The sequence below is a fragment of the Bubalus bubalis genome, chromosome 12, assembly GCF_019923935.1.
Source record: "Bubalus bubalis isolate 160015118507 breed Murrah chromosome 12, NDDB_SH_1, whole genome shotgun sequence".
NCBI lineage: Eukaryota > Metazoa > Chordata > Mammalia > Artiodactyla > Bovidae > Bubalus > Bubalus bubalis.
Window position 1 is genome coordinate 91,632,924 of NC_059168.1, and position 26,677 is coordinate 91,659,600.

The 26,677-nt window shown below is 38.6% G+C and overlaps 1 protein-coding gene across 1 annotated transcript; it reads right to left on the reverse strand.

Moving 5' to 3' along the window:
* Positions 1 to 5,634: 5,634 nt before the first annotated feature.
* Positions 5,635 to 12,316, reverse strand: LOC102395194 (N-acetyllactosaminide alpha-1,3-galactosyltransferase-like 1). Its single transcript, XM_025262463.2, has 3 exons — positions 12,246 to 12,316; positions 7,668 to 7,808; positions 5,635 to 6,450 (listed from the first exon to the last, which is right to left on the reverse strand). Exons 1-3 carry the CDS (start codon positions 12,314 to 12,316, stop codon positions 5,784 to 5,786), a joined length of 879 nt encoding a protein of 292 aa, XP_025118248.2. The 3' UTR covers positions 5,635 to 5,783.
* Positions 12,317 to 26,677: the final 14,361 nt, after the last annotated feature.

Here is a 26,677-nt window from a genome sequence, read left to right on the forward strand (position 1 = left end):
TTGCAGAGGAAGGTAAATTTCCAAACTTATTCTATGAGGCCATCATCACTCTAATACCAACACCTGACAAAGATGCCACAAAAAAAGAAAACTACAGGCCAATATCACTGATGAACATAGATGCAAAAATCCTTAACAAAATTCTAGCAATCAGAATCCAACAACACATTAAAAAGATCATACACCATGACCAAGTGGGCTTTGTCCCAGGGATGCAAGGATTCTTCAATATCCAGAAATGAATCAATGTAATACACCACATTAACAAATTGAAAAATAAAAACCATATGATTATCTCAATAGATGCAGAGAAAGCCTTTGACAAAATTCAACATCCATTTATGATAAAAACTCTCCAGAAAGCAGGAATAGAAGGAACATACCTCAACATAATAAAAGCTGTATATGACAAACCCACAGCAAACATTATCCTCAATGGTGAAAAATTGAAAGCATTTCCTCTAAAGTCAGGAACAAGACAAGGGTGCCCACTTTCACCATTACTATTCAACATAGTTTTGGAAGTTTTGGCCACAGCAATCAGAGCAGGAAAAGAAATAAAAGGAATCCAAATTGGAAAAGAAGAAGTAAAACTCTCACTGTTTGCGGATGACATGATCCTCTACATAGAAAACCCTAAAGACTCCAACAGAAAATTACTAGAACTAATCAATGACTATAGTAAAGTTGCAGGATATAAAATCAACACACAGAAATCCCTTGCATTCCTGTACACTAATAATGAGAAAATAGAAAGAGAAATTAAGGAAACAATTCCATTCACCATTGCAACGGAAAGAATAAAATACTTGGGAATATATCTACCTAAAGAAACTAAAGACCTATATATAGAAAACTATAAAACACTGGTGAAAGAAATCAAAGAGGACACTAATAGATGGAGAAATATACCATGTTCATGGATTGGAAGAATCAATATAGTGAAAATGAGTATACTACCCAAAGCAATCTATAGATTCAATGCAATCCCTATCAAGCTACCAACGGTATTGTTCACAGAGCTAGTACAAATAATTTCACAATTTGTATGGAAATACAAAAAACCTTGAATAGCCAAAGCTATCTTGAGAAAGAAGAATGGAACTGGAGGAATCAACCTGCCTGACTTCAGGCTCTACTACAAAGCCACAGTCATCAAGACAGTATGGTACTGGCACAAAGACAGGAATATAGATCAATGGAACAAAATAGAAAGCCCAGAGATAAATCCACGCACATATGGACACCTTATCTTTGACAAAGGAGGCAAGAATATACAATGGAGAAAAGACAATCTCTTTAACAAGTGGTGCTGGGAAAACTGGTCAACCACTTGTAAAAGAATGAAACTAGAACACTTTCTAACACCATACACAAAAATAAACTCAAAATGGATTAAAGATCTAAACGTAAGACCAGAAACTATAAAACTCCTAGAGGAGAACATAGGCAAAACACTCTCTGACATACATCACAGCAGGATCCTCTATGACCCACCTCCCAGAATATTGGAAATAAAAGCAAAAATAAACAAATGGGACCTAATTAAACTTAAAAGCTTCCGCACAACAAAGGAAACTATAAACAAGGTGAAAAGACAGCCTTCAGAATGGGAGAAAATAATAGCAAATGAAGCAACAGACAAACAACTAATCTCAAAAGTATACAAGCAACTCCTACAGCTCAATTCCAGAAAAATAAATGACCCAATCAACAAATGGGCCAAATAACTAAATAGACATTTCTCCAAAGAAGACATACAGATGGCTAACAAATACATGAAAAGATGCTCAACATCACTCATTATCAGAGAAATGCAAATCAAAACCACTATGAGGTACCATTTCACACCAGTCAGAATGGCTGCGATCCAAAAGGCTACAAGCAATAAATGCTGGAGAGGGTGTGGAGAAAAGGGAACCCTCTTACACTGTTGGTGGGAATGCAAACTAGTATAGCCACTATGGAGAACAGTGTGGAGAGTCCTTAAAAAACTGGAAATAGAACTGCCATACGACCCAGCAATCCCACTGCTGGGCACACACACTGAGGAAACCAGAATTGAAAGAGACACATGTACCCCAATGTTCATCACAGCGCTGTTTATAATAGCCAAGACATGGAAGCAACCTAGATGTCCATCAGCAAATGAATGGATAAGAAAGCTGTGGTACATATACACAATGGAGTATTACTCAGCCATTAAAAAGAATACATTTGAATCCGTTCTAATGAGGTGGATGAAACTGGAGCCTATTATACAGAGTGAAGTAAGCCAGAAAGAAAAACACCAATACAGTATGCTAACGCATATATATGGAATTTAGAAAGATGGTAACAATAACCCTGTATACGAGACAGCGAAAGAGACACAGATGTATAGAACAGTCTTTTGGACTCTGTGGGAGAGGGAGAGGGTGGGATGATTTGGTAGAATGGCATTGAAATATGTATAATATTATATATGAAACAAGTCGCCAGTCCAGGTTCGATGCACGATACTGGATGCTTGGGGCTGGTGCACTGGGACGACCCAGAGGGATGGTATGGGGAGGGAGGAGGGTTCAGGATGGGGAACACATGTATACCTGTGGCAGATTCATTTTGATATATGGCATAACCAATACAATATTGTAAAGTTAAATAAAATAAAATTTAAAAAAATTTTTAAAATTAAAAAAAATAAAATTAATTAATTAAAAAAATTAAGTGGGCTATTTTATTTCATAGTCCTTTCCTCACTTCATTTGCTCACATATTGTTATAAACAGCAAGAAGGAAGCTTAAAAATCTCTTTATAAAACCAAGCTTATCAGGTACATGTTCTGTTTTCCACATAACTGGAGGGGGCAATGTTGTCATGCTTTCGGTCTTACATAACAAAGATCTCCCTTCCTACAGTTTCCAGTAATATGTTCCTCACTTCCTTTTGAGCTCTCAATGACAGCATCGTCAAAGTTCACATTTCTACTAACAGTCTGTTCAGAGAAATATAGGTTCTGTCATGTGCTGGGAAATCTTCCCAGCTTCCATCCACTATCTAGTTCCCAAATCACTCCATAATTTTAGAATTTTTAGTGTCATTATCCCCACTTTCAGGTACTATATCTGTATTAGTTATCTATTGCTGTACAACAAATTACCCCAGAACTTAATGTCTTAAAGCAACACATTTTTATTATCTCACAGTTTCTGGATTCAAGGATCTGGGCATGGTTTCTTCTACTTCTTGGTCTCTCACAAGGCTGCAATTAAGGTATTAGCTGAAGATAAGGTCACATGTGAAGACTCAACTGGGGGAAGATGTGCTTTGAAACTCACATGGTTGTTGGCAGAATTCATTTTCTTGAGGGTTGTTGGACTGAGGGCCTCAGTTCCTTTCTAGCTGTTGGTTGATGACTGCCCTTGATTCCTTGCTGAGAAAGTCTCTCCAACATTTCAACTTGATTAATCAAAGACAGCAAGAAAGAGGGTCTGCTAGTAAAATGGAAATCACAACCTTATGCAACCTCATCATGGGATGGACACCCCATCATCTTTGTCATATTGTATAGGTTGGAAGGAAGTCACTACATTCAGCTCATACTGCAGGTGGGTGGGTGGGGGGCAGTACATAAGGACATGAATACCAGGATATGGGGATCATTGGAGACCATCATAAGAGACTGCTACAGTCATCATCATTATTCCTTACAGTTTTAGTGTTTTTAATAACCAATAATTCTTATCTTTTATAGACTATTCACTAAGACTCAGTTTTTCTCCCATAAAAGAGGCTTAAAATAATGACTTATTTTTTACTTTAGAACCTCCAGTTCTTACAACTGTGTTGTAATGCCTCACTAATTTATGGAAACAGTGGATATGACTACCTAAAGATTCTTTGTTGTTGTTCAGTTGTCCAGTCATATCTGACTCTTTACAACCCCATGGATCACAGTGTGCCAGGCTTCCCTGTCCTTCACCATCTCCCGGAACTTGCTCAAACTCATGTCCATTGAGTCGGTGATGCCATCCAACCATCTCATCCTCTGTTATTCCCTTCTCCTGCCTTCAATCTTTCCCAGCATCAAGGCCTTTTCCAATGAGTCAGCTCTTCCCATCAGGTGACCAAAGTACTGGAGCTTCAGCTTCAGCATCAGTCCTCCCAGTGAATATTCAGGGTTAACTAAAGATTATTATGGAGGTGATAACTCCCTTTTCTGAACTATCATACTATTTTAGCCATGTCTTCCTTATGAGTTTTTGGTACTTTTGAACTTGTTGAAAGAGATATTTGTAGTTAGTTTTATCTCCCATGCTAGACTGTAGGCTGCTTGAAGGCACATTATACATTTTTGAAACATTCTTTCTATTCCTGATGGCATCTAATATATTTACCATGGAATTAAGTAGATATATAACTTTTTAAAAAATAAAATTGTAGCATTTTAAAAAATGAACTCAATATCTTTGCAACAATAAAAGTAAGATACATATTTGTTAGAATGTCTCTAGCTCACCTAAGTTTAATCAGGTACTAGATAGACTGAAGAGAAGGCAATGGCAACCTAATCCAGTACTCTTGCCTGGAAAATCCCATGGAAGGAGGAGCCTGGAAGGCTGCAGTCCATGGGGTCGCTAAGAGTCGGGCACAACTGAGCGACTTCACTTTCACTTTTCACTTTCATGCATTGGAGAAGGAAATGGCAACCCACTCCAGTGTTCTTGCCTGGAGAATCCCAGGGACAGAGAAGCCTAGTGGGCTGCCGTCTATGAGGTCGCACAGAGTCGGACACGACTGAAGCGACTTAGCAGCAGCAGCAGCAGATAGACTGAATACTAATTGAGCAGATTAATCACAAGCAATATATATCTCAACACTAAAAACCTGAGTAAGTAATTGAATGAGTTGACAATTTTTTTTTCCCTTACACCTATCCCTGGGCTTCCCTGGTGGTCCAGTGGTTAAGAATCTGCCTTGCAAGGCAGGGGACACTGGTTACATCCCTGATCTGGGGAGATTTTACATGCCCGTGAGCCACAACTACTGAGCCAGTGCTCTAGAGCGCATGCTCTACAACAGGAGAGGCCACCACAATGAGAAGCTCTTGCACCGAAACTAGAGAGGAGCCCCACTCGCTGCAACTGGAGAAAGCCCGCATGCAGCAAAGAAGACCTGAAAGTGCAAGTGAAGTTGCTCAGTCGAGTCGACTCTTTTCAACCCCATGGACTGTAGCCTGCCAGGCTCCTCTGCCCATGGGATTTTCCAGGCAAGAATACTAGAGTGCCATTTCCTTCTCTAGGGGATCTTCCCAACCTAGGGATGGAACCCGAGTCTCCCACACTGCAGGCAGACTCTACCATCTGAACCACCAAAGAAGACCTAATGCGTTCAAAAATAAAAATAATCAATTAAAAAAAAAATCCCATAGGTATTTATGTGTATCTATCCACTTATTTATCTATCCTTCTATTATTATTTTTTGAACTAGAATCCCGATGTGTTTCTTCATAAAACATTTGTTTTATGCCTCCAAAATATTTCTACATTATTTATAATATATATCTATAACTAAATCATATATAACATCATCACTATGCATTAACATTAGTTAATATTCATTTATTTGTAATCCAGCATAAGTTATATTTAGGTGGTTCAAAGTTGGAAGGAGAAAAACAATTTATTTTGGAAGATTGCACATTTTTCTAATTTCCTAAAACTGAAAATTTTTATGAGTCTCATATTTGAGGAATTATTGTAATGAAGTTGTTAATCCACAAACCCACTAATGCAACCATCAAATATTTTTTGACTGCCATGCTATCTTGACACATTTAATTTGCGGAGGGGTTCTAAAACTTGGATCCCAATTGTATTCTGGTGATAATAACTTAGTCGGTTTCTTGATAAAAAGATATTTGTTTAGGTGATGTTCATATACGCTGCTAAGTTGATTTTCAATGTCTTGAATAGCTCCTTTCTGATATTCTTCAATGAGGTTTAAAACCTCCTCAACTGTGCCACCAAAAATTGCACTATGGTAGTAGAAATCTCCCTCTTCAAAAGGGATGAAAGCTGCTGATTTATGTCTTCTCTCATAAGGGAAAGTGTCACCATCTTTAAAATACCACCATGCACTAAGTTGAGCTACAGATTTTCCCAGGGTTTCCACTCCAAAATCATCCTTGAAGATCTGGTCTGCATTCATAACGAAGAGAAAGTTGACTTCATACTGGATGTGTGATATGATGTAGTTAAATAAGTTCATCATGTATCTGAAATAAAAATCTTTCCCTATATCACTTTTGACCAATAAAAATAGTTTAAATGTTCGAAGGGGACCTAACACTATGGGAGGCAGGGTGGAGAAGCCATCCAGCAAGATGTAAAAGATAACGTTGTAGCCAAACATGAAGTGCTTATTTGCAGATTGGATGAACTCAGCCAAGCTCTGATTTGAAAACCTGTGAAACATGAAGAACAAACAAACACATAACAAAAAAGACTTATTTTGCTGGAAATCATCAGGAAATTACCTGTCATTTAAATGTGCTAACATCGCTTCAGTCATGTGCAACTCTTTGTGACCCTATGGACTGTAGCCCACCAGCAGACTTCTCTGTCCAAGGGGAGTCTCTAGGCAAGAATACTGAAGTGGTTTTGAAACCATGTGCAAGTCCCTGGTCCTTGTCTTTTGAAGTAAACTGCTGACTCAAGAGTTAATGATTGGGAAATGTGAAGACGTGGAAGCAAAGAATAGCTGTTGGGCTAAGGAACTGGTAACAATTTAGACTACAATTCTGCTACATAACAATCACCAAATCCCCAGTTTCCTGAAAGATATAAAGGCCTGATACACATTCCTAAGTTGTTTTTATAGGAAGCAGAACCCCCTCCAGATGAAAACTGCTGACCACAAGAACACTGACCCTAGACTGGTTGAGGCAGGTTGATGATGCTTGAAACTTCACCTTGATGGCCAACCAATCCAAGACTTGTCCACAAGCTGATCACGCTTTGCTCCTTGAACACTATAAAACTCCTTACTACCCCTCCAAGGTGGGTCACATGGCCTTCAGGGCATGAGCCCACTGGGGCCCCCTTTGCCTGGCAAAGCAATAAAAGCTGCTCTTCTCTTCTTCACCCAAAACTCTGTCTCCTTGTTTCTATTTGGCACAGGTGAACAGAGGCCGAGTTTAGGCAACAGGTTGCCATGCCCTGTTCCAGGGGATCTTTCCAACCCAGGGATCAAACCCACGTCTTTTATGTCTCCTGTATTTGCCAATAGCAAAATGGGTTCTTTACCACTAGCACCACCTGCAAAGCCCATCATTGTTGCTTAAGAACCATCAATAGGTAAGGGTAGAGCAGTTGGGTCTAAAACTTAAATGTATTGGTTAGTGAAAGAGAATGTAGTGATCTTGTGGGCCTGAGAAGAACCATTGAGTTTGTTGTGAAAACTAACTGGATATAAATGAAAAGATTCCCACACAGTATTAAGGATTCAGATATGGCTGAAGAAAATAACCACTAAAAATAATTACACTGTCAGCCAGAAATAATGGTTAGAGCTATTCATAAATAGCTCTCTAAATGTAGAAAGTCTATGGGTGCTTGTTTATCCACATTTCTTCCCAAAATTAAAAAAAAAAGGGGGTGGCTATTAATTAGTAGTGCCTACTTTCCAGGAACACATATTATAGCCAAGCCTATGGTGATGTTCAGCCTTTTGTAGTATTTTTCCAGGACCGGTCTATTATAAGTTCCTTCCCATATGACTGGAGCAAGCCAGTTGGTTGTTGTTATTACATCAGGACGTTTTCTGTTGAACAGACAAGAAACAAATCAATCAGGTACCACTTTATTATGAGAGGAAAGGTTGTTGTCCAAGTGATAATAACTAATGATTATCAAGTGCCTACTATGTTCCTGGAATGGTGATAAAGTGCTTTGCTTTTTCCATTACTCATTTAATCCTTGCAATGTCCTATAAGCTCCATTATCATCCCTATTTTTCATATGAGAGAATTTAAGTCACAGATTTGTTGGGTAAATTACTTAGTATCACACAGCTAATAAATGGCAGAGTCAGGCTTCAAGATCAGCCCCGGGCTTCCAAATCTTTACTTCAGTCTTTACGCCATACTGACTTTTAAGCCCAGGGACTTTTTTCTTTGAGCTCTGTGAAAGTGAAAGTCGCTCAGTCATGTCCAACTCTTTGTGACCCCATGTACTATACAGTCCATGGAATTCTCCAGGCCAGAATACTGGAGTGGGCAGCCTTTACCTTCTCCAGGGGATCTTTCCATACCAGGGATCAAACCCAGGTCTCCCGCATTGCAGGCGGATTCTTTACCAGCTGAGCCACAAGAGCTCTGACTACAACTTAAACTGAAGTAGCCCAGTGTCTGAACATTTCTCTGATTGTTCCTAAAGCAGACAGCACCACTATCTCCTTATATTCCCCCCCAACCCCCAACTTGTCCTTTTCCTTTTTCTTCCTCCTCTTTTCCTAGAAGATCAAAGGATTCTCTTTTCATTTCTCCTTAATGCTAGGCCCTCATCACTGCCACCTGGAAGAAAATGTGATTAGTTCATAAAGGAAGAATGATATTGGATTTGCTTGTAATAATAACAAAATGACAGCAGAAGCCACAGTATTCGTAATAAATATTTTGGCTGGAGGCAGGGTGTTAAACTATTAAAGTCAATTAAGACCTTTCATTTTGGAAGGAACTGAATACAAAGTGAGAAGCTATTTTGCTATTAGTGATCACAGGTGTTAATCAGAAACAGACTCATTATGGTTAGGATATGTCAACCCTTAATAGTATATTAGTTATAATATAATAACAAATTCTTCAAAACTGCCCCTTTTACTGTTTTAGCTTATACATTTGTCTATTTTTTATACATTTGAACCCTCCCTGTTCTTAAAATTAATAGTCACTTCTATTTGGCTCATAAGTCTCAGACTCTCTCTTAAAACTGGCCAGATGTAGCCTTGTCACAATTTCTAAGTGATGATACTTAGAAATTAGGCTACAGATGTGAATCAGTGTCTGTTTGAGACAATGAAAGGGTTTGAAGATTCTCTCTTTCCTCATTAGATCAAAGATTTGCTGCCAGAATGAAAGAAAAAAGCATCTCTGAAAGCAGAAAGCAATCAAAAACATGTGTTTAGAAATTGTTTGATAAAACAGAAGAGGAAGAAGAGTCATTAGATTTATAGTGGTCATTAAATCAGATTTAGACTATCGGTACTAAACTCTTCCCCTGAGAGGCAAATCTGGCCAGAGGACATCCTCTGAAAGGTGGACAAGATGACCTGCCCTCCAAATGTTAGCCACATGCCTTGTCTAGCCTTCCTTGTGGCTGGCTTAGTGTCTGTATAGAGAAAGGCCCCAGATACTTGGACTCCAGTGGAGTTTATGTATGGACTCAATGACATGAATATTTCCCAGCAATAAGTGCCAACTCTGAGTTGTGAATAATAGTATGTGAATAATATACATATACACATAATTACACATGTGTATCCAGACTTTTAAAATCTTGTTTTACAATAATAAAACAATGCACATTTATCTGCACTTTGATTTTCTTACTCAATACAACCTTGTGAAAATCCTTCCAGGTTTTTCTGCACAGGTTCTTATTCATTTTTAACGGCTACATAATATTCCACAATGTGGAATATAGCCATTTCCTTATGGATAGGTATTCATTTTATTTCTGGAATTTTTCTCACTATGAAAAATGATACAGTAAACTTTCTTAATCTTGTATCTTATGTATCATTGCTGTTCTTTTTTATCAGCTAGTCCTATAAGCAGGGTTCCTGTTTATGTGTGTTCATTTTTAGTAGATGTTACCCAGCTGGGTTTTTTTAAGTTTTATTTATTATTATTATTACTATCATTTTGGCCACATGGCACAGCTTGTGGGATCTTAGCTTCCTGACCAGGGATTGAACCTGGGTCTATGACAGTGAAAGAACCAAATCTTAACCACTGGACCTCCAAGGAATTTCTGGTCATTTCATTTTAGACTGCAAGCCAGTATATGATGCTTAATAATAAATCACAAACCCTCTAATTAAAGAATGCCTTCTACCATTATTACCATTACTACCAATATTATTACAAATATTATGTAATGGTTTGTTGTGTTATGAAAGTGCTATCATTTTAATCAGTCAAGATGTTTCATGTATTATTCTACAAATATTGAGTGTCTACTAGGTATAGGATTTTTTTTTCTAGGTACATTCTATTGGGAGAGGCAGATAATAAATGAATAAACCTGCCAATAAGTATTATGTCAGAAGTTGATGAGTACAATGGAGAAAAATAAAGCAGAGTGAAGGGAAAAGGGAATGGGAGGTGCCATTTTATATGAGTAGTTGGAGAAGGCGTCACTGATAAAATAACATTGAGTGGAATCCTGATGGAAGTGAGAGAATGAGCCATTTAACTACACAGAGGAAAACAGAAGGTGCAAAGGCCCTGAGGTGAGAACCTACTTGGTGTATCTGTGGAACATCAAGGAGGCCAGGGGTGGAGTGAGGGAGACAAATGTTGAAGATGTTGGGCAGCTATTTTATCTATAAATTTTTTCTATTTTAAACTCTTTGAACTCTTCGGAAAGGTATCTTAAAAGAGTATTAGTTCTTTATGTTCATAACAGCAAAAACCTCAAAACATTTCAAGTGCCCTTTGACCAAGCAGTATATGAACAAACTGTGGTATATTTCCACAGTCAATTATTATGCAGCCATCAAAATGAATGACAGTGATATGCAAATTGGTGATGAATTTTAGCAATCTAATTTTAAGGGAAAAAATAAGTCCTTGAAGATTATATACATCATGGTATCCTGGGTATAAAATCATAAACAACTAAAATTTTAAAATTGACTTCCCAGAATACACTTGGAAGATAAAAATTTACACTTAAAAAAAGAAAGCAAGAGGATGATGAACCAGGATTCAGGATTGTGGTTATTTCAAGGGGTAGGGCAAGGAGATAGAGTGGGGGTATTGAAACGGACACAACTAGGTATTGAAGTTATAATTGTTGCTGTTTAGTTGCTGAGTCGTTTCCAACCTTTTGTGACCCCATGGACTGTAGCCCTCCGGGCTCCTCTGTCCATGGGATTTCCCCAAGTAAAAATACTGGAGTGGGTTGCCATTTCCTTCTCCATGGGATCTTCCTGACTCAGGAAGATTGAACCCATGTCTCCTGCATTGGCAGATGGATTCTTTACCACTGAACCATCACAGGAAAGCCCTATTGAGGTTATAGAACTTGTAATTTTTGCTTCATTAAAAATAAGCAAAAAAACACACAAAGTGAATTTTGTGTGAATAATGATGAGAGTGAGTCATGAAGCAAAGATTATTATTAATCTAATTCTCTGCAACTGCAATCCATTAAAAATATAAATACAAAAAAGGGATGAAATATAAACAAATAATACACATAGAGAATGCTCAAATTCAGTAAGGATTACAGAAATACAAATGGAATGGAGATATTTCAATTAAGCTTTGCAAGTTACAAAATGTTTTCCACTCCATTAACACTTATCCTCTATAGATTAGAAAATAAATAGTATAACTATTAAAGGGCAATTTAGCAACCTAAAGCCATATTTTAAATGTTTATATCCTCTTAAACTAATGATTCCATGATGGGAATTTATCTTATAGATAAATTCACACAGCAGTTAACAAAAATATATGTATACAAGGTTATTCATTGAAATATTACTTACAATAGCCCCCAAGTTGCAAACAATATAAAACCAACAGGGAATGGTTAATAATTAAATTATTGTATACAGCCATTATAAAGAATGAAATTTCCCCCTGAATGTTAATGCCAAAATCAAGAGGAGTTATTAATGACATTTTTCAAGCTGTTACTAAAGAGATTTTTTTTTCCCCTAATAAAACCAGGAACGTTAAACCAGACAACAGCTTTCTCATTATGACCCTTAATTGCCTAATTCTTGATAAATAGGTCCTAGGATTGTATATAAAAACTTTTAAAAGTAAAAAATCCAAGTCCTGGAAACCTCCCAGTTTAGCTACAATTTGATGATAAAAAAAAAAAAACCTCCCCATTGGAATAGAATTATATTAATACTATTATACTATTATTGTTATTTTAATATAATGTTATTACATTATTAATGCAGTATTATAATTTTATATTATTGTTATTATTTTTGAGTAAAATTTTTGGTTCTTACTTGGGGTTAAACCAGTCTGAGAGCTGAGGTTCTCCTGTTTCTTGATCCCTAGGTACAAAATGAAAAATCATGTAAGAGTAATCTGCTCACTCAACAAATTCATGTTGCTGGTTCTATAACTATGAACATTTAGATCACCTCCTGTCCTCAGGAAGCTGATAGAGGAGCAGGAAAGATGGTAAGAAAGATAAGTACTAATGGGGAAAACAGATCTCCATGAGAGCATATAAATAGGGCATCCAGCCTAAATTTGGGGTTAAGGGAAAACCAATTGGAGAAGAAATACGTAAATTGAGTCTGAAATAATAAGGGTTACTCTAGGAAAGTGGTGTATGGTGAAGAGGTTATGACCAGGGGCAGAAAGGCAAGGAACAGTATTGGTTGGGGAGAGGGGATATATTTTAAAAATTAACAGAGCCAGAAAATAATGCATATTCATAGAAAATGCAGATTTAATTTGTCAAAAGTTACTACCTTATTATGTGATAAATACTCTCATGTTTTAAAATAAAGGAGTTGGAGTAGGAGTCTGGATGTTCATATTTGGCTTCCACTTAAAGATAGGATACACTAAGGTTTTATTGTACTTTTAAGTTAATTACATAATTAAGGTTATGAGGGGATTTCTCTTTCATAAACTGGGAATTTTTGTAAAATAAGAATAACTTTTAGTTTCCTGTGCTTCCATAAAAATGGAATAGTCCTAATTTCCCCTATTTCTACCCCTTAGTATACAAGAAAGATCTTAATAACCTAGATAATGATGATGATGTGGTCACTCAGCTAGAGCCAGACATCCTGGAGTGTGAAGTCAAGTGGGCTTTAGGAAGCATTACTATGAACAAAGCTAGTGGAGGTGATGGAACTCCAGCTGAGCTATTTCAAATCCTAAAGATGATGCTGTTAAATTGCTACCCTCAATATTTCAGAAAATTTGGAAAACTCAGCAGTGGCCACAGGTCTGGAAAAGGTCAATTATTCCAATCCCAAAAGGCAATGCCAACTGAGAACTTCCAGACGTACAAGCTGAGTTTAGAAAAAGCAAAGAGATCAAATTGCAAACATTCATTGGATCATAAAGAAAGTATTCTTGCCTGGAGAATCCCATGGACAGAGAAGCCTGGCAGGCTACAGTCCACAAGGTTGCAAAGAGTTGGACTTGACTGAAGTGACTTAGCAAACACGCATGCCAAATGTATCATGCAAAATGCTGGGCTGGATGAATCACAAGCTGGAATGAAGATGGCCAGGAGAAATATCGACAACCTCAGATGTGCAGATGTTGCCATTCTAATGGCAGAAAGTGAAGAGGAACTAAACAGCCTCTGGATGAAGATGAAAGTGGAATGCGACAAAGCTGGCTTAAAACTCAGCATTAAAAAAACCAAGATCATGGCATCCAGTCCCATCACTTCATGGCAAATAGAAGGGGAAAAAGTGGAAGCAGGACAGATTTTCTTTTCTTGGGCTTCAAAATCACGGCAGACATTGACTACAGCCATAAAACTAAAAGACACATGCTCCTTGGAAGAAAAGCTATAACAAACCTAGACAGCATATTAAAGAGCAGAGACATCACTTTGTCAACAAAGGTCCGTATCAGTTCAGTTCAGTTCAGTTCAGTCGCTCAGTCATGTCCTACTCTTTCCAACCCATGGACTGCAGCACGCCAGGCCTCCCTGTCCATCACCAACTCCCAGAGCTTATTCAAACTCATGTCCATTGAGTCGGTGATGCCATCCAACCATCTCATCCTCTGTTGCCCCCTTCTCCTCCTGCTTTCAATCTTTTCCAGCATCAGGGTCTTTTCCAATGAGTTAGTTCTTCACATCAGGTGGCCAAAGTATTGGAGTTTCAGCTTCAGCATTAGTCCACTCAATGAATATTCAGAACTTATTTCCTTTAGGATGGACTGTGTTGGATCTCCTTGCAGTCCAAGGGACTCTCAAGAGTCTTCTCCATAACCACAGTTCAAAAGCATCAATTCTTCGGTGCTCAGCTTTCTTTATGGTCCAACTCTTACACCCATACATGACTACTGGAAAAACCATAGCTTTGACTAGACAGATCTTTGTTGGTAAAGTAATGTCTCTGCTTTTTAATATGCTGTCTAGGTTGGTCATAGCTTTTCTTCCAAGAAGCAAGTTTCTTTAAATTTCATGGCTGCAGTTACCATTTTCAGTGATTTTGGACCCCCCCAAAACAAAGTCTGTCACTGTTTCCATTGTTTCCCCATCTATTTGCCATGAAGTGATGGGTCTGGATGCCATGATCTTGGTTTTCTGAATTTTGAGTTTTAAGCCAACTTTTTCACTCTCCTCTTTCACTTTCATCAAGAGGCTCTTTAGTTCTTCACTTTTTTGCCATAAGTGTCATCTGCATATCTGAGGTTATTGATATTTCTCCCAGCAATCTTGATTCCAGCTTGTGCTTCATCCAGCCGGGCATTTCACATGATGTACTCTGCATGTAAGTTAAATAAGCAGGGTGACAATATACAGCCTTGACGTACTCCTTTCCCTATTTGGAACCAGTGTTTTTCCATGTCCACTTCTAACTGTTGCTTCTTGACCTGCATACAGATTTCTCAGGAGGCAGGTAAGGTGGTCTGGTATTCCCATATCTTTAAGAATGTTCCACTGTTTGTTGTGATCCACACACTCAAAGACCTTGGTGTAGTCAATAAAACAGAAGTAGATGTTTTTTCTGGACCTCTCTTGCTTTTTGGATGATCCAGCGGATATTGGCAATTTGATCTCTGGTTCCTCTGCCTTTCCCTAAATCCAGTTTGAACATCTGGAAGTTCATGGTTCACGTACTGCTAAAGCCTGGCTTGGAGAATTTTGAGCTTTACTTTGCTAGCATGTGAGATGAGGTCCAAAAGCTATGGTTTTTCTGGTAGTCATATACAGATGAGAGAGTTGGACCATTAAGAAGGCTGAGCACCGAAGAACTGATGGTTTTGAATTGTGGTGCTGAAGAAAACTCTTGAGAGTCCCTTGGACAGCAAGGAGATCAAACCAGTCAATCCTAAAGGAAATCAACCCTGAATATTCATGAAAGGACTGTTGCTGAAGCTGAAGCTCCAATACTTAGGTCACCTGATGCAAAGAGCCAACTCATTGGTAAAGACCCTGATGCTGGGAAAGGTTGAAGTCAAAAGGAGAAGGGGGTGGCAGAGGATGAGATGATGAGATAGCATCACCAAATCAATGGACTTGAATTTAAGCAAACTCTGGCAGACAATGGAAGGCAGGGAAACCTGGTGTGCTGAAGTCCACGGAGCTGCAAAGAGTCAGACACAACTTAGCAATCGAACAACAACCACTCTTAAAAATAGCAAGACACCCTGGACATTGTTTATAAAGCAAACAAAAGAAGACTCTGAAAGCAAAGAAAGCAGTTCAGGCAGGCACCCCAGAACTCAAGCATTGCCATGGCAGTGAGTTCCCTGGGTTTTCTGCCACAGGTATTCCAGATCGAGTTCAAGAGAAGCCAGTAACCCAGAAATGTCAATGGGTATAAACACAAAAAAAAACCTTGAAAAAAGCCTACTCTTTACAATTAAAGGACCAGGAAAAGGGCAGCCTAGCAAGACAGAAAACTCTGAGACTACTCACTCTACTCCAGCCCAGTACGACAGAATAACTGTGGCCCCATATCCATCCCTCCAGCAAAGACCAAGTGAAGAGCTAAAACTTCCATGCTTGCCAGACTGTATGAGGCCTCCCTCCCCTCCTCACTGGTGTAGTGGGGGTTAGAACATTCACCACTGCTTAGCAGCGTGGCCATCTTCCTGTGGTCGGGGTCAGCGGGGACCATGTAAGGAACCTGAACTCTCAGCCCCGCTCATTAGTAACAAGGAGTTGAGACTCTTCCTACACGAACAAGGAAGCAGAGTTGAGAACCTGAAACCTCAAGCTGGAGCAGTATCAGAGGATGCCTCTGAAAATGCAAGATTTAAATAAAAATCTAAATTTGGTGCTCCTAGAATTCAGGGAGAGTCAGGGAGAGGAACTGGCTATGAGTATAAATGGTAGCTCAGAGGAGATCTTTGTGGTGATGGAACAGTTTTGTATTTTGATTTTCTGTGGTGGTTACATGAATCTACACATGGGATAAAATGTCATATAATTATATACATACATTGTCCCAACATTGATTTCCTGTTTTGTTATTGAATTGAATTGTTATTGAGTGCAAGATGCGACACTGGGGGAAATTGGGTCAAAGGTATGTGTAACTTCTTTATACTATCTTTCCAACCCCTGTGAGTCTATAATTATTTCAAAATCAAATATTAAAGAACACTTTAAAGTATATCTTTTGACACTTCCTAGATGTTTTTAACTGAAGTTATTTCCTTATAGGACTGCTCAAGATTTGTGCTATTTCAAAATAGAAATTGTCCAACTTTATTAAAAACTGTACAGTGACAAGTGGAGAACTTTAAAAAAAGGTTGTTTTTAGGGTTGGTTTCACTCATTTCTTGGGTCCTACACAATGGTCAATGGTAGAAAACATGATTGACTAAAAAGGGCTGTCCATCTAAAGAAAAATATCATCCTGGACAAAGATACATACTTAAACCATAGAAAATGTCAAAAACTTCTCTGGTTTAAGCAAATGAGTGTGTCAAGTGAGTGAAATTGGAAGATATCCATGCAAACTCATCTGCGTGCATATATGTCTGTGCATAAAATATTTCTGAACTGAGGCCTCCACATTTGTCAGTGTTGCCTCCAGAGAGGTCAGTCTAGTTTTCTGGTCTCTCTGACGGCCATTACCATTAGAACCCACTTGACTCCAGTCAGTTTGCCCTCCATGCAGTTTGTATGGTTCTTATAGAACAAAGATTCTTACCTGCAGTACTCTATCTTCTCTAGGTTCTTCTTTATTCTTTGGATACAAGATAAAAAGGCATTTTAGTGTTAAATTTGAAAAATTGCCGTTGCAATTAAATAACCAAAAAAAAAAATCTAGAATTCAGATCCTTTCATTCACTCACTTGTTAGCCAGATAATTACTAAGTATCTACTATATGCCAGGCACAATGTTCCTATTCTGCAATACAGGCATCTCCTTCTGACATGATATTACAATTCTGAAATCCAGGCCTGCAATGAGCTTATGGTCTATTATTTCCTTTTTGAGCAACCACATTATCTTCAAAAGGATGATATTAATACTATTACAAGTGACCACAAGTCCTTTCTGTTAAGGCACAATACCTCTAAAGGGCAAATAACACATAGAACATGAAACCAAAGCAGTAGGGTTCATTTTAAAAGGTATTAGCTGTCACAGTTTAGCTGATTGTCAAATAGCACCAGGAGCGTTGCATTGCTCCTTTTAAAAAGATCATGAAAAGAAGCCCATGGAGGAGGAAAGGATTTGAATTTTTTGTGAGAGAGAATTTTAGCAGATTAACTAATTTATTTCTCAGTATAGCTGTGTTTCTGTAGGAGGTTACTTTGAGTCTTTTTCTGTTAGAAGGATTATTGATATAACTTAAAGTGTATCTAAAATAGCCCCCTAACACTCTCAATCCTCTCATCTTGCATAATTTCTTTCTCATAGTGTTATGACATAAAATACAATGCTCTTGACATTATGTTAAATATTTCTTTGCTTACTGTCCATCTCCTCCACCTAGAATGTAAAGCTTCATAAGAGCGGTTACTTTGTGTTATTCCTGAGTACTAAGTTCCTAGAACTTAGAATAGGGCCTGGCACAAAGGAGGCACTCAATACATAGTTGTTGAATGTTGAAAAATGAAAGAATTAATGTATTTATGATTTTATTTGTTCCCCAAAGGGAAAGTAACTCCTGATTAATTTAGGGAATATTTGTTAATAGTTTTTGAACAACACTCAGCATTTTAGATCAACTCTGCCAGTCATTAAATATAATAACTCATCAGTCTATTGTATTTACTGAGAACGATGCATAATCAACAGCAAGGATAAAGCAAATGCAATCAATAACAGCAGTTTCCATTTGGCATTCATTGTCTCCTAGAAAAGAAAGAGGAGAAAAAGTTTTTTGGGGAGTAGAAAACAACTTTCCTGCCATCTTGTAATAACATATTATTTTGCAGAAACTTGGCCATCAGTCCAAGTGTCTGATTCCAGAATGCTCAGCATTAGGAAGAAAGCAGACTTGAGTCAGGAAAACCACCTATTGTGTTTGAAGTACTGGAGAAATCACCCATAAGGTGAGCCCTTTAGGAGGGATTCATTTTAGATTAGGTGCAAAGGTCCTGTGATATTCTTTTCATAAGTGAAAGTTGCTCAGTCGTGTCCGACTCTTTGTGACCCCATGGACTATACAGTCCATGGAATTCTCCAGGACAGAATACTGTAGTGGGTAGCCTTTCCCTTCTCCAGGAGATCTTCCCAATGCAGGGAATCAAACCCCGGTCTCCTGCATTGCAGGCAGATTCTTTACCAGCTGAGCCACAAGGGAAGCCCACTCTTTTCATAGTCCTTTATCAAAGTCTATCCTATTTGCATAAATGAAATTCAGTGAAACTCATTCTATTTCACTTAGGCTTCTGTGACGATAAAATGGGGATACTAAGGATGATATCATTATGCATTAGATATATTCCACTCCAAAGCTGATACGTATATATACAAGTATTTTCCTCACAAAGATTTTGACTGGTAATTTATTCAAAGTCTAGAGTACCAGAAATCTAAAAACATACACACTCTTTCAAAGGTGAAAGTGAGAAAGTAAAAGTGTTAGTCGCTCAGTTATGTCTGACTCTTTGTGACCCCATAGATTGTAGCCCGCCAGGATCCTCTGTCCATGGGATTCTTCAGACAAGAATACTGGAGTAGGTAACCATTCTCTTCTCTAGGGAATCTTCCTGACCCAGGATCCAACCCAGATCTCCTGCATTGCGGGCAGATTATTCAGTCTAAGCTACCAGTGTTGTAAACAGTGATTAAAAATTTAAATTAAAGGCAGTGAGCTCTTAAATGGAATATTTGGCTTCAACCAATTACTGAGCTTGTGTTGAAGGTGTTTGGTCAGGTTAAGGGTTATGGTTTACAAGCATTAACTGATTTCATCATCCAAAAGTAGGTCCTACCTGTAGGTTATGTGTTGGAGTAAAGTGGAGGTCTCTGATAATTACTTTTTGAACATGAATTCAGTGAACAGGATGTTTTAGATCTGTGCCTTCCAACATGGTGGCCACTAGCAACAAGTGACTAGTGAATACTTGAAATGTTACTAATTCAACAGCAGACTTGGAAGACGTGGTATGAAAAAATAATGTGGAATCTCTCATTAATAACTGTTTATATCGACTTCATGTTGAAAAGAAATTTTGAATATTTGTGGATTAAGCAAAATATATGATTAAAGTGAATTTTATGATTCTCTTACATTTTTGCTGTGTAGCTTCACATTTGCAACATTTCAAGTTACAAATGTGGCTTGCATTACATTTCTGTCTTATAATTTTTGTATAAATGATACAACATTATGAATGCTTTAGCTGGGCACAATTTTAGTGTCTCTGCAATGTGAAATGGCCACCTTTTAAATCCAAGACCATTAGAGATTTCCCTGGCAGTCCAGTGGTTAAGATGCTGTGCTCTCAATGCAGGGGGCAGAGGTTTGATCCCTGGTCTGGGAACTAAGATCCTGAAGGCTGCATGGCACAGTCAAAAAAAAAAAAAAAAAAAATTCAAGATGGTTAGAAATGCTTGTGATAAGATTCCATTTAGCCAGATTATTTTCTGACAATCTGCCCTCAATGACATTTTTTTTTATCACTAGCAACACCTGACATTTTTAAAGGCCAGTAGCATGTTGATGTGTGCCTTATTTTGTACAATGTATTCTCAAGGCCTAAGTTTGGGGATGATCCCTATTTGGGAATTTGCCAGATGATCCAAACCTTCATATCTTTCCTTCCTAAGAGCCTTACCTTTGGTTTTGGTGATATAAAGAGAAAAAGTCCTAGGATGTTTTCCAAGCATTATATTTCAGGGATTCTAAAAGAAAAACCAGATATTGTGCCATACTTCTCAGGTGTTTGAGTCTTTTATGCTAATGGTGATGTCACCACCCTTTTATGATGAGAACTTTAAAAGTCATAATGATACTGTCATAATGATACATTTGGTAGGAAGTTGTACTCAAGGCTACCAGATGGTAGAAATTTTTCTTACTTGAAAAACTAAAGGACTTAAAAACGCTTTGCTTTTAGTTTCCTTTGTTGTACTTCCTTCCTTTTTTGATGACTTTTGCCTCTAGAAATGCATTTTGAATGGTGTGCTATGTGTGTTTAGGGATGACAGAAGAAAATGCAACATCTTTTTCTTCATCTTGTTTTAGGCATTGTCCATTATTCCAGGGAAAGCTAATCTCCTCTTACGCTTTCTTAGAATATTTTAAAAGTAGTTATTTTTCTGATTATAGAAGAAACACATTTCCATGCTTTAAAATTTGTCAAGTGCAAAAGAGCACAATGGAGAAAATGATAACCATACGGACTTACACTTCCTGAGATATTCACTCTATGTTGAGATAGCATGCATCCTTATTTTCTTTAAAAATAGTTTTTCTTATTGAAACATTATTTTAAGAATAGTTTTTCTTATTGAAAAACTTTTTTAAGAACAGTTTTTCTTATTGAAAAACTTCTTTAAAATAGTTTTTCTTTGAAAAAAGACACATTCTAACAGAAAAAGTGTTATATAATGTACATTAAATTTTCTTCTACCTCAGCACCAATTTTTCCCCTCATCCCTAGTGACAGTTTCTTGGGTTTTATTCCATAACTATTCTGTGTCCTGAAAGCATATATACATTTTTAAGTATATAGTTCCCCTTTTCACACAGATAGCGGCATACTGAAAACACTCTTCAGTACTTTGAATGCCTCCTTTATCAGTACATTTTGAAGATCTTTCCAGTACATCTCATATATCTGACTCATTCTTTTTCTAGTGAACTGTATATTGTTATATGACTACATCATGATTTATTCCACCAGTTTTATATTGCTAGAGATTTTGATTGTTTATGGTCTTAACTATTCTGAGAAATGCCACAGTGGAAAAACTTGAACATGCTCTGTGAGCACATGTTGAACTATATGTGTTAGTTGCTCAGTTGTGTCCGACCCTTTGCAACCCCACGGACTGTAGCCTGCCAGGCTCTCTGTCCATGGAATTCTCCAGGCAAGAATACTGGAAGGGATAGCCATTCCCTTCTCCAGGGGATCATCCCAACCCAGGGGTCGAACCCCAGTCTCTTGCATTGCAGGCAGATTCTTTACCATCTGAGACACCAGGGAAGCCCTAACATTGAACTACACTGCAGGATAAATTCCTAGCAATGGAACTTTGGGGTCAAAGGTTAAATCCATTTAAAATTCAAATGAATGTTACTGAATTGTTTTCCATAGAAATTGTTCCAGCTTAACATGTACCATCAGTGTATGAAAGCACCCATTTCCTTATACTCTCATCAATATAGTGCACAGCTAAAATTTTTAGTATTTGACAGTCTGAAAAGTGGGAATTGTATCTCAGTGGAGTTTTAATCTGCATTTATTTTATTATGGCTGATCTTGAGCATCTTTTTGGATATTTAAGAGCCATTGTAATTCCTTCTCTGTAAACTGTTTATAGTTTTGCTCATTTTCTATTAGGCCTTTGCATTTTTATATTTTTAAATAACCTTTTTATTTTGGTATAATTTTATATTTAAAGGTACAGTAATTAAGACTGTCTGATTTTAAGATAGACAAAAGGATTATTGGGACAGAACCCAGAGTCCAGAAATTGATTTACACCTCTATGGACAATTGATTTTGACAAATAGGAAAAAGTAATTCATTGGGGGAAAAAAAAAGATAGTCTTTTTTAAACAAATGACTCAAACAATTGGGTGTATATATGCCAAAAAAAAAAGAGAAAGAACTTTGATCAGTACTTTACACCATACCAAAAAAAAAAAAAATTAACTCAAAATGGATTACTGACCTACATGTAAAATTTAAACAATAAAATGTAAAGGAGAAAAAACAATTAAGACAGTAAAAAGGAAACTAGAGATTGGGACAAATATAGTTAAAAATGGGCAAAATATTTGAATAGATATTTCACCAAAAAGTTAAACAAAACACACAGAGAAGGTAATTAAGTATATGAGAAAATCCTATTAGTCTTTATTATCATTAATCTTTTCCTGAAGAAGGGCATGGCAATCCACTCCAGTATTCTTGCCTGGAGAACCATGGACAGAGAAGGTGCTTGGCGGGCTACGTCCATGAGGTCAAAAGAGTCAGGCATGACTGCAGTGACTAGCACACAGGCATCATTAGTCTTTAGCAAATGCAAATTAAAATCACCATATTTACCACCACGTACCTATTAGAATGGCTAAAATTAAGAAAACTGACCATCCTAGTGTTGGTGAGGATGCAAGAACTGGAGCTCTCACATGCTGTTGGTGGAAATGTAAAATGGTACTACTTTGGAAGAGTTTGGCAATTTCTTAATCATTCAAGCAAGCACTTAACATTCAATTTAGCAAGTCCTCTTCTAGATATTTACCTAAGAGAAATGGAAGCTTATGTCCATAGACAGACCAGTTCATGACTGTTCATAGTTGCTTTCTTGGTAGTAGCCAAAAGGTAGAAACAACCCAAATGTTCAACAAGTGAATAGGTAAACAAATTATGGTGTGGTATGTCCATACAATGGAATAGTACTCAGAAATAGAAAAGACCAGAGTATTGATACATGCAACAACATAAATGGACCTCAAATGTGGAAGAAGCCAGGAAAAAAAGGACATATGTTGTGTGATTCTGTTTATATGAAATTCTTAAATATGCAAATCAAACAATACAATGCACATTTTAATGTCTTGGCTGCCCCAAATCCAGACATCCTTCTTTTAGAGGGAGTCCTAAATTCAAGAAGCAAAAGCATTCTTCTGTCCAGAATGGAATCTGAAATAGGCAGAACTTTCCTCCCCCTGCCAGCTGCAGCTTAAATGGAGGCATGCGATCTAAACCACCTGCTGTGCTTATCAGATTCTCCTACCTGGGACTTTGAGGCTTAAGGGAGTTCAGTTTGAGATTATCTGTAATAGAGTCAAGGACTAACATTATGGCAGATGTTTCCAAGGGTATGGAGGTCAGTGAGGAGATAATAAGTGATGCGTTCAGGGTTGGTACTCAGAAAGATTTATACCTACAGTAGAACCTCATGTGTGCGTTTCCTCCCATAGTCCCTTTATATATCTTCAGCTGCTATTTACTAAGTACTCTGCACTGCCTCCTACCGTTCTGTAGTAAACACTGCTCTTACTCCCTACTGTCTAGTTCCCTCTTCCTTCCCGGGCAGATGGCAAATAGCATTTCCTAGCCCTTTTGTGTTTGGCAGGGGCGTGTGGTAAGTCCAGTCTGGGGCACTGAAATGTCTCTCTTCCCCTGACACCGTGACTAACAATGTCACCAGTAGTGGACCCACCATTATTCTGGGTCCCCAGGTGACAATATGGAGCAGGTTATCTGGCTCCAACCTTCACTACTAATGTATGGTGAGTAAGAAAGTTTTTTTTGTGTGTAAAGATCACAAAGATTTGAGGGTTCAATTTTCCTACCCAAACACCATTCCATAAATTTTTTGTTTTGATGAATCAGAATCGTTTTCAACGCAGAAAGAAGGGTTGTAGGCCAAAAAGCTTCAGAAAATTGGGGGAATCTAGAAGGCAATGGCAACCCACTCCAGTACTTTTGCCTAGAAAATCTCATGGACGGAGGAGCCTGGTAGGCTGCAATCCATGGGGTCACTAGGAGTCGGACACGACTGAGCGACTTCACTTTCACTTTTCACTTTCACACATTTGAGAAGGAAATGGCAACCCACTCCAGTGTTCTTGCCTGGAGAATCCCAGGGACAAGGAAGCCTGGTGGGCTGCTGTCTATGGGGTCGCACAGAGTTGGACACGACTGAAGCGACAGCAGCCGCAGCAGAATTGGTTGTTAGGCCATGTATGGATGTGAGAGTTGGACTGTGAAGAAAGCTGAGTGCTGAAGAATTGATGCTTTTGAACTGTGGTGTTGGAGGAGACTCTCGAGAGTCCCTTGGACTGCAAGGAGATCCAACCAGCCCATTCTGAAGGAGATCAGCCCTGGGATTTCTTTGGAAGGAATGATGCTAAAGCTGAAACTCCAGTACTTTGGCCACCTCATGCGAAGAGTTGACTCATTGGAAAAGACTGTGATGCTGGGAGGGATTGGGGGCAGGAGGAGAAGGGGACGACAGAGGATGAGATGGCTGGATGGCATCACTGACTCGATGGACGTGAGTCTGAGTGAACTCCGGGAGTTGGTGATGGACAGGGAGGCCTGGCGTGCTGCGATTCATGGGGTCGCAAAGAGTCTGACATGACTGAGCAACTGAACTGAACTGGGATTTAAACGCAATTGAGAAGTCACATTCGTATTCAGAGAGAGGTATGTGGCAAGCTATGGAATACAGCAGTAAACAGCTAATTAAGTTATCCCTGGGCTCCCATGAATGAGGTGCTCATTGAAGACAAAGGCTTTGGGGAACAATAGTTCCTGCCATAAAAATATATGATGATGATAACCGGTATTGTTGCTGTTGTTCAGTCACTTAAGTCGTGTCTGACTCTTTGTGCAACCGTGAACTGCAGTACACCAGGCTTTCTTGTCCTTCACTATCTCCCAGTTCAGTCACTCAGTCCTGTCCTACTCTTTGCAACCCCATGGACTGGAGCACACCAGGCCTCCCTGTCCATCACCAACTCCCGGAGTTTACTCAAACTCATGTCCATCAAGTCGATGATGCCATCCAGCCATCTCCTCCTCTTCGTCCCCTTCTCCTCATGCCCTCAATCTTTCCCAGCATCAGGGTCTTTTCCAACGAGTCAGCTCTTCGCGTCAGGTGGCCAAAGTATTGGAGTTTCAGCTTCAGCATCAGTCCTTCCTATGAACACCCAAGACTGATCTCCTTTAGGATGGACTGGCTGGATCTCCTTGCAGTCCAAGGGACCGTCAAGAGTCTCCTCCAACACCACAGTTCAAAAGCATCAATTCTTCAGTGCTCAGCTTTCCTTATAGTCCAAGTCTCACATCCATACATGACTACTGGAAAAACCATAGCCTTGACTAGATGGACCTTTGTTGACAAAGTAATGTCTCTGCTTTTTAATATGCTATCTACGTTAGTATCCAAAATGTTCCTATCTGGAGACCTTGGGGGTCAGTGGAGGAGCACTGGCTAGGAGTCAAGAGGGTGGAGTTTGAGTCAGGAGTTTGGATTGGATCACAGTTCTCCCTGTGAGCTGTGGGTGCATTAATATGCTATCTAGGTTGGTCATAACTTTCCTTCCAAGGAGCAAGTGACTTTTAATTTCATGGCTGCAATCACCAACTGCAGTGATTTTGGAGCCACTGTTTCCACTGTTTCCCCATCTATTTGCCATGAAGTAATGGGACTGGATGCCATGATCTTAGTTTTCTGAATGTTGAGTTCTAAGCCAACTTTTTCACTCTCCTCTTTCACTTTCATCAAGAGGCTCCCGGAGAAGGCAATGGCACCCCACTCCAGTACTCTTGCCTGGAAAATCCCATGGATGGAGTAGCCTGGTAGGCTATAGTCCACGGGGTCTCGAAAAGTCAGACATGACTGAGTGACTTTACTTTCACTTTCACTCATTCTCCTCCTTCACTTTCATCAAGAGGCTTTTTAGTTCTTCTTCGCTTCCTGCCATAAGGGTGGTGTCATCTGCATATCTGAGGCTATTAATATTTCTGCCAGCAATCTTGATTCCAGCTTGTGCTCCGTCCAGCCCAGTGTTTCTCATGATGTACTCTACACATAAGTTAAATAAGCAGGGTGACAATATACAGCCCTGATGTACTCTTTTTCCTATTTGGAACCAGTCTGTTGTTCCATGTCCAATTCTAACTGTTGCTTCCCGACCTGCATACAGATTTCACAAGAGGCAGTTCAGGTGGTCTGGTATTACCATCTCTCTCAGAATTTTCCACAGTTTATTGTGATACGCACAGTCAATAAAGCAGATAGATGTTTTTCTGGAACTCTCTTCCTTTTTCGATGATCCAACGGATGTTGGCAATTTGATCTCTGGTTTCTCTGCCTTTTCTAAAACCAGCTTGAACATCTGGAAGTTCACGGTTCATGTATTGCTGAAGCCTGGCTTGGAGACTTTTGAGCATTACTCTGCTATCGTGTAAGATGAGTGCAACTGTGAGGTAGTTTGAGCATTCTTTGACATTGCCTTTCTTTGGGATTGGAATGAAAACTGACCTTTTCCAGTCCTATAGCCACTGCTGAGTTTTTTAAATTTGCTGGCATATTGAGTGCAGCACTTTCACAGCATCATCTTTCAGGATTTG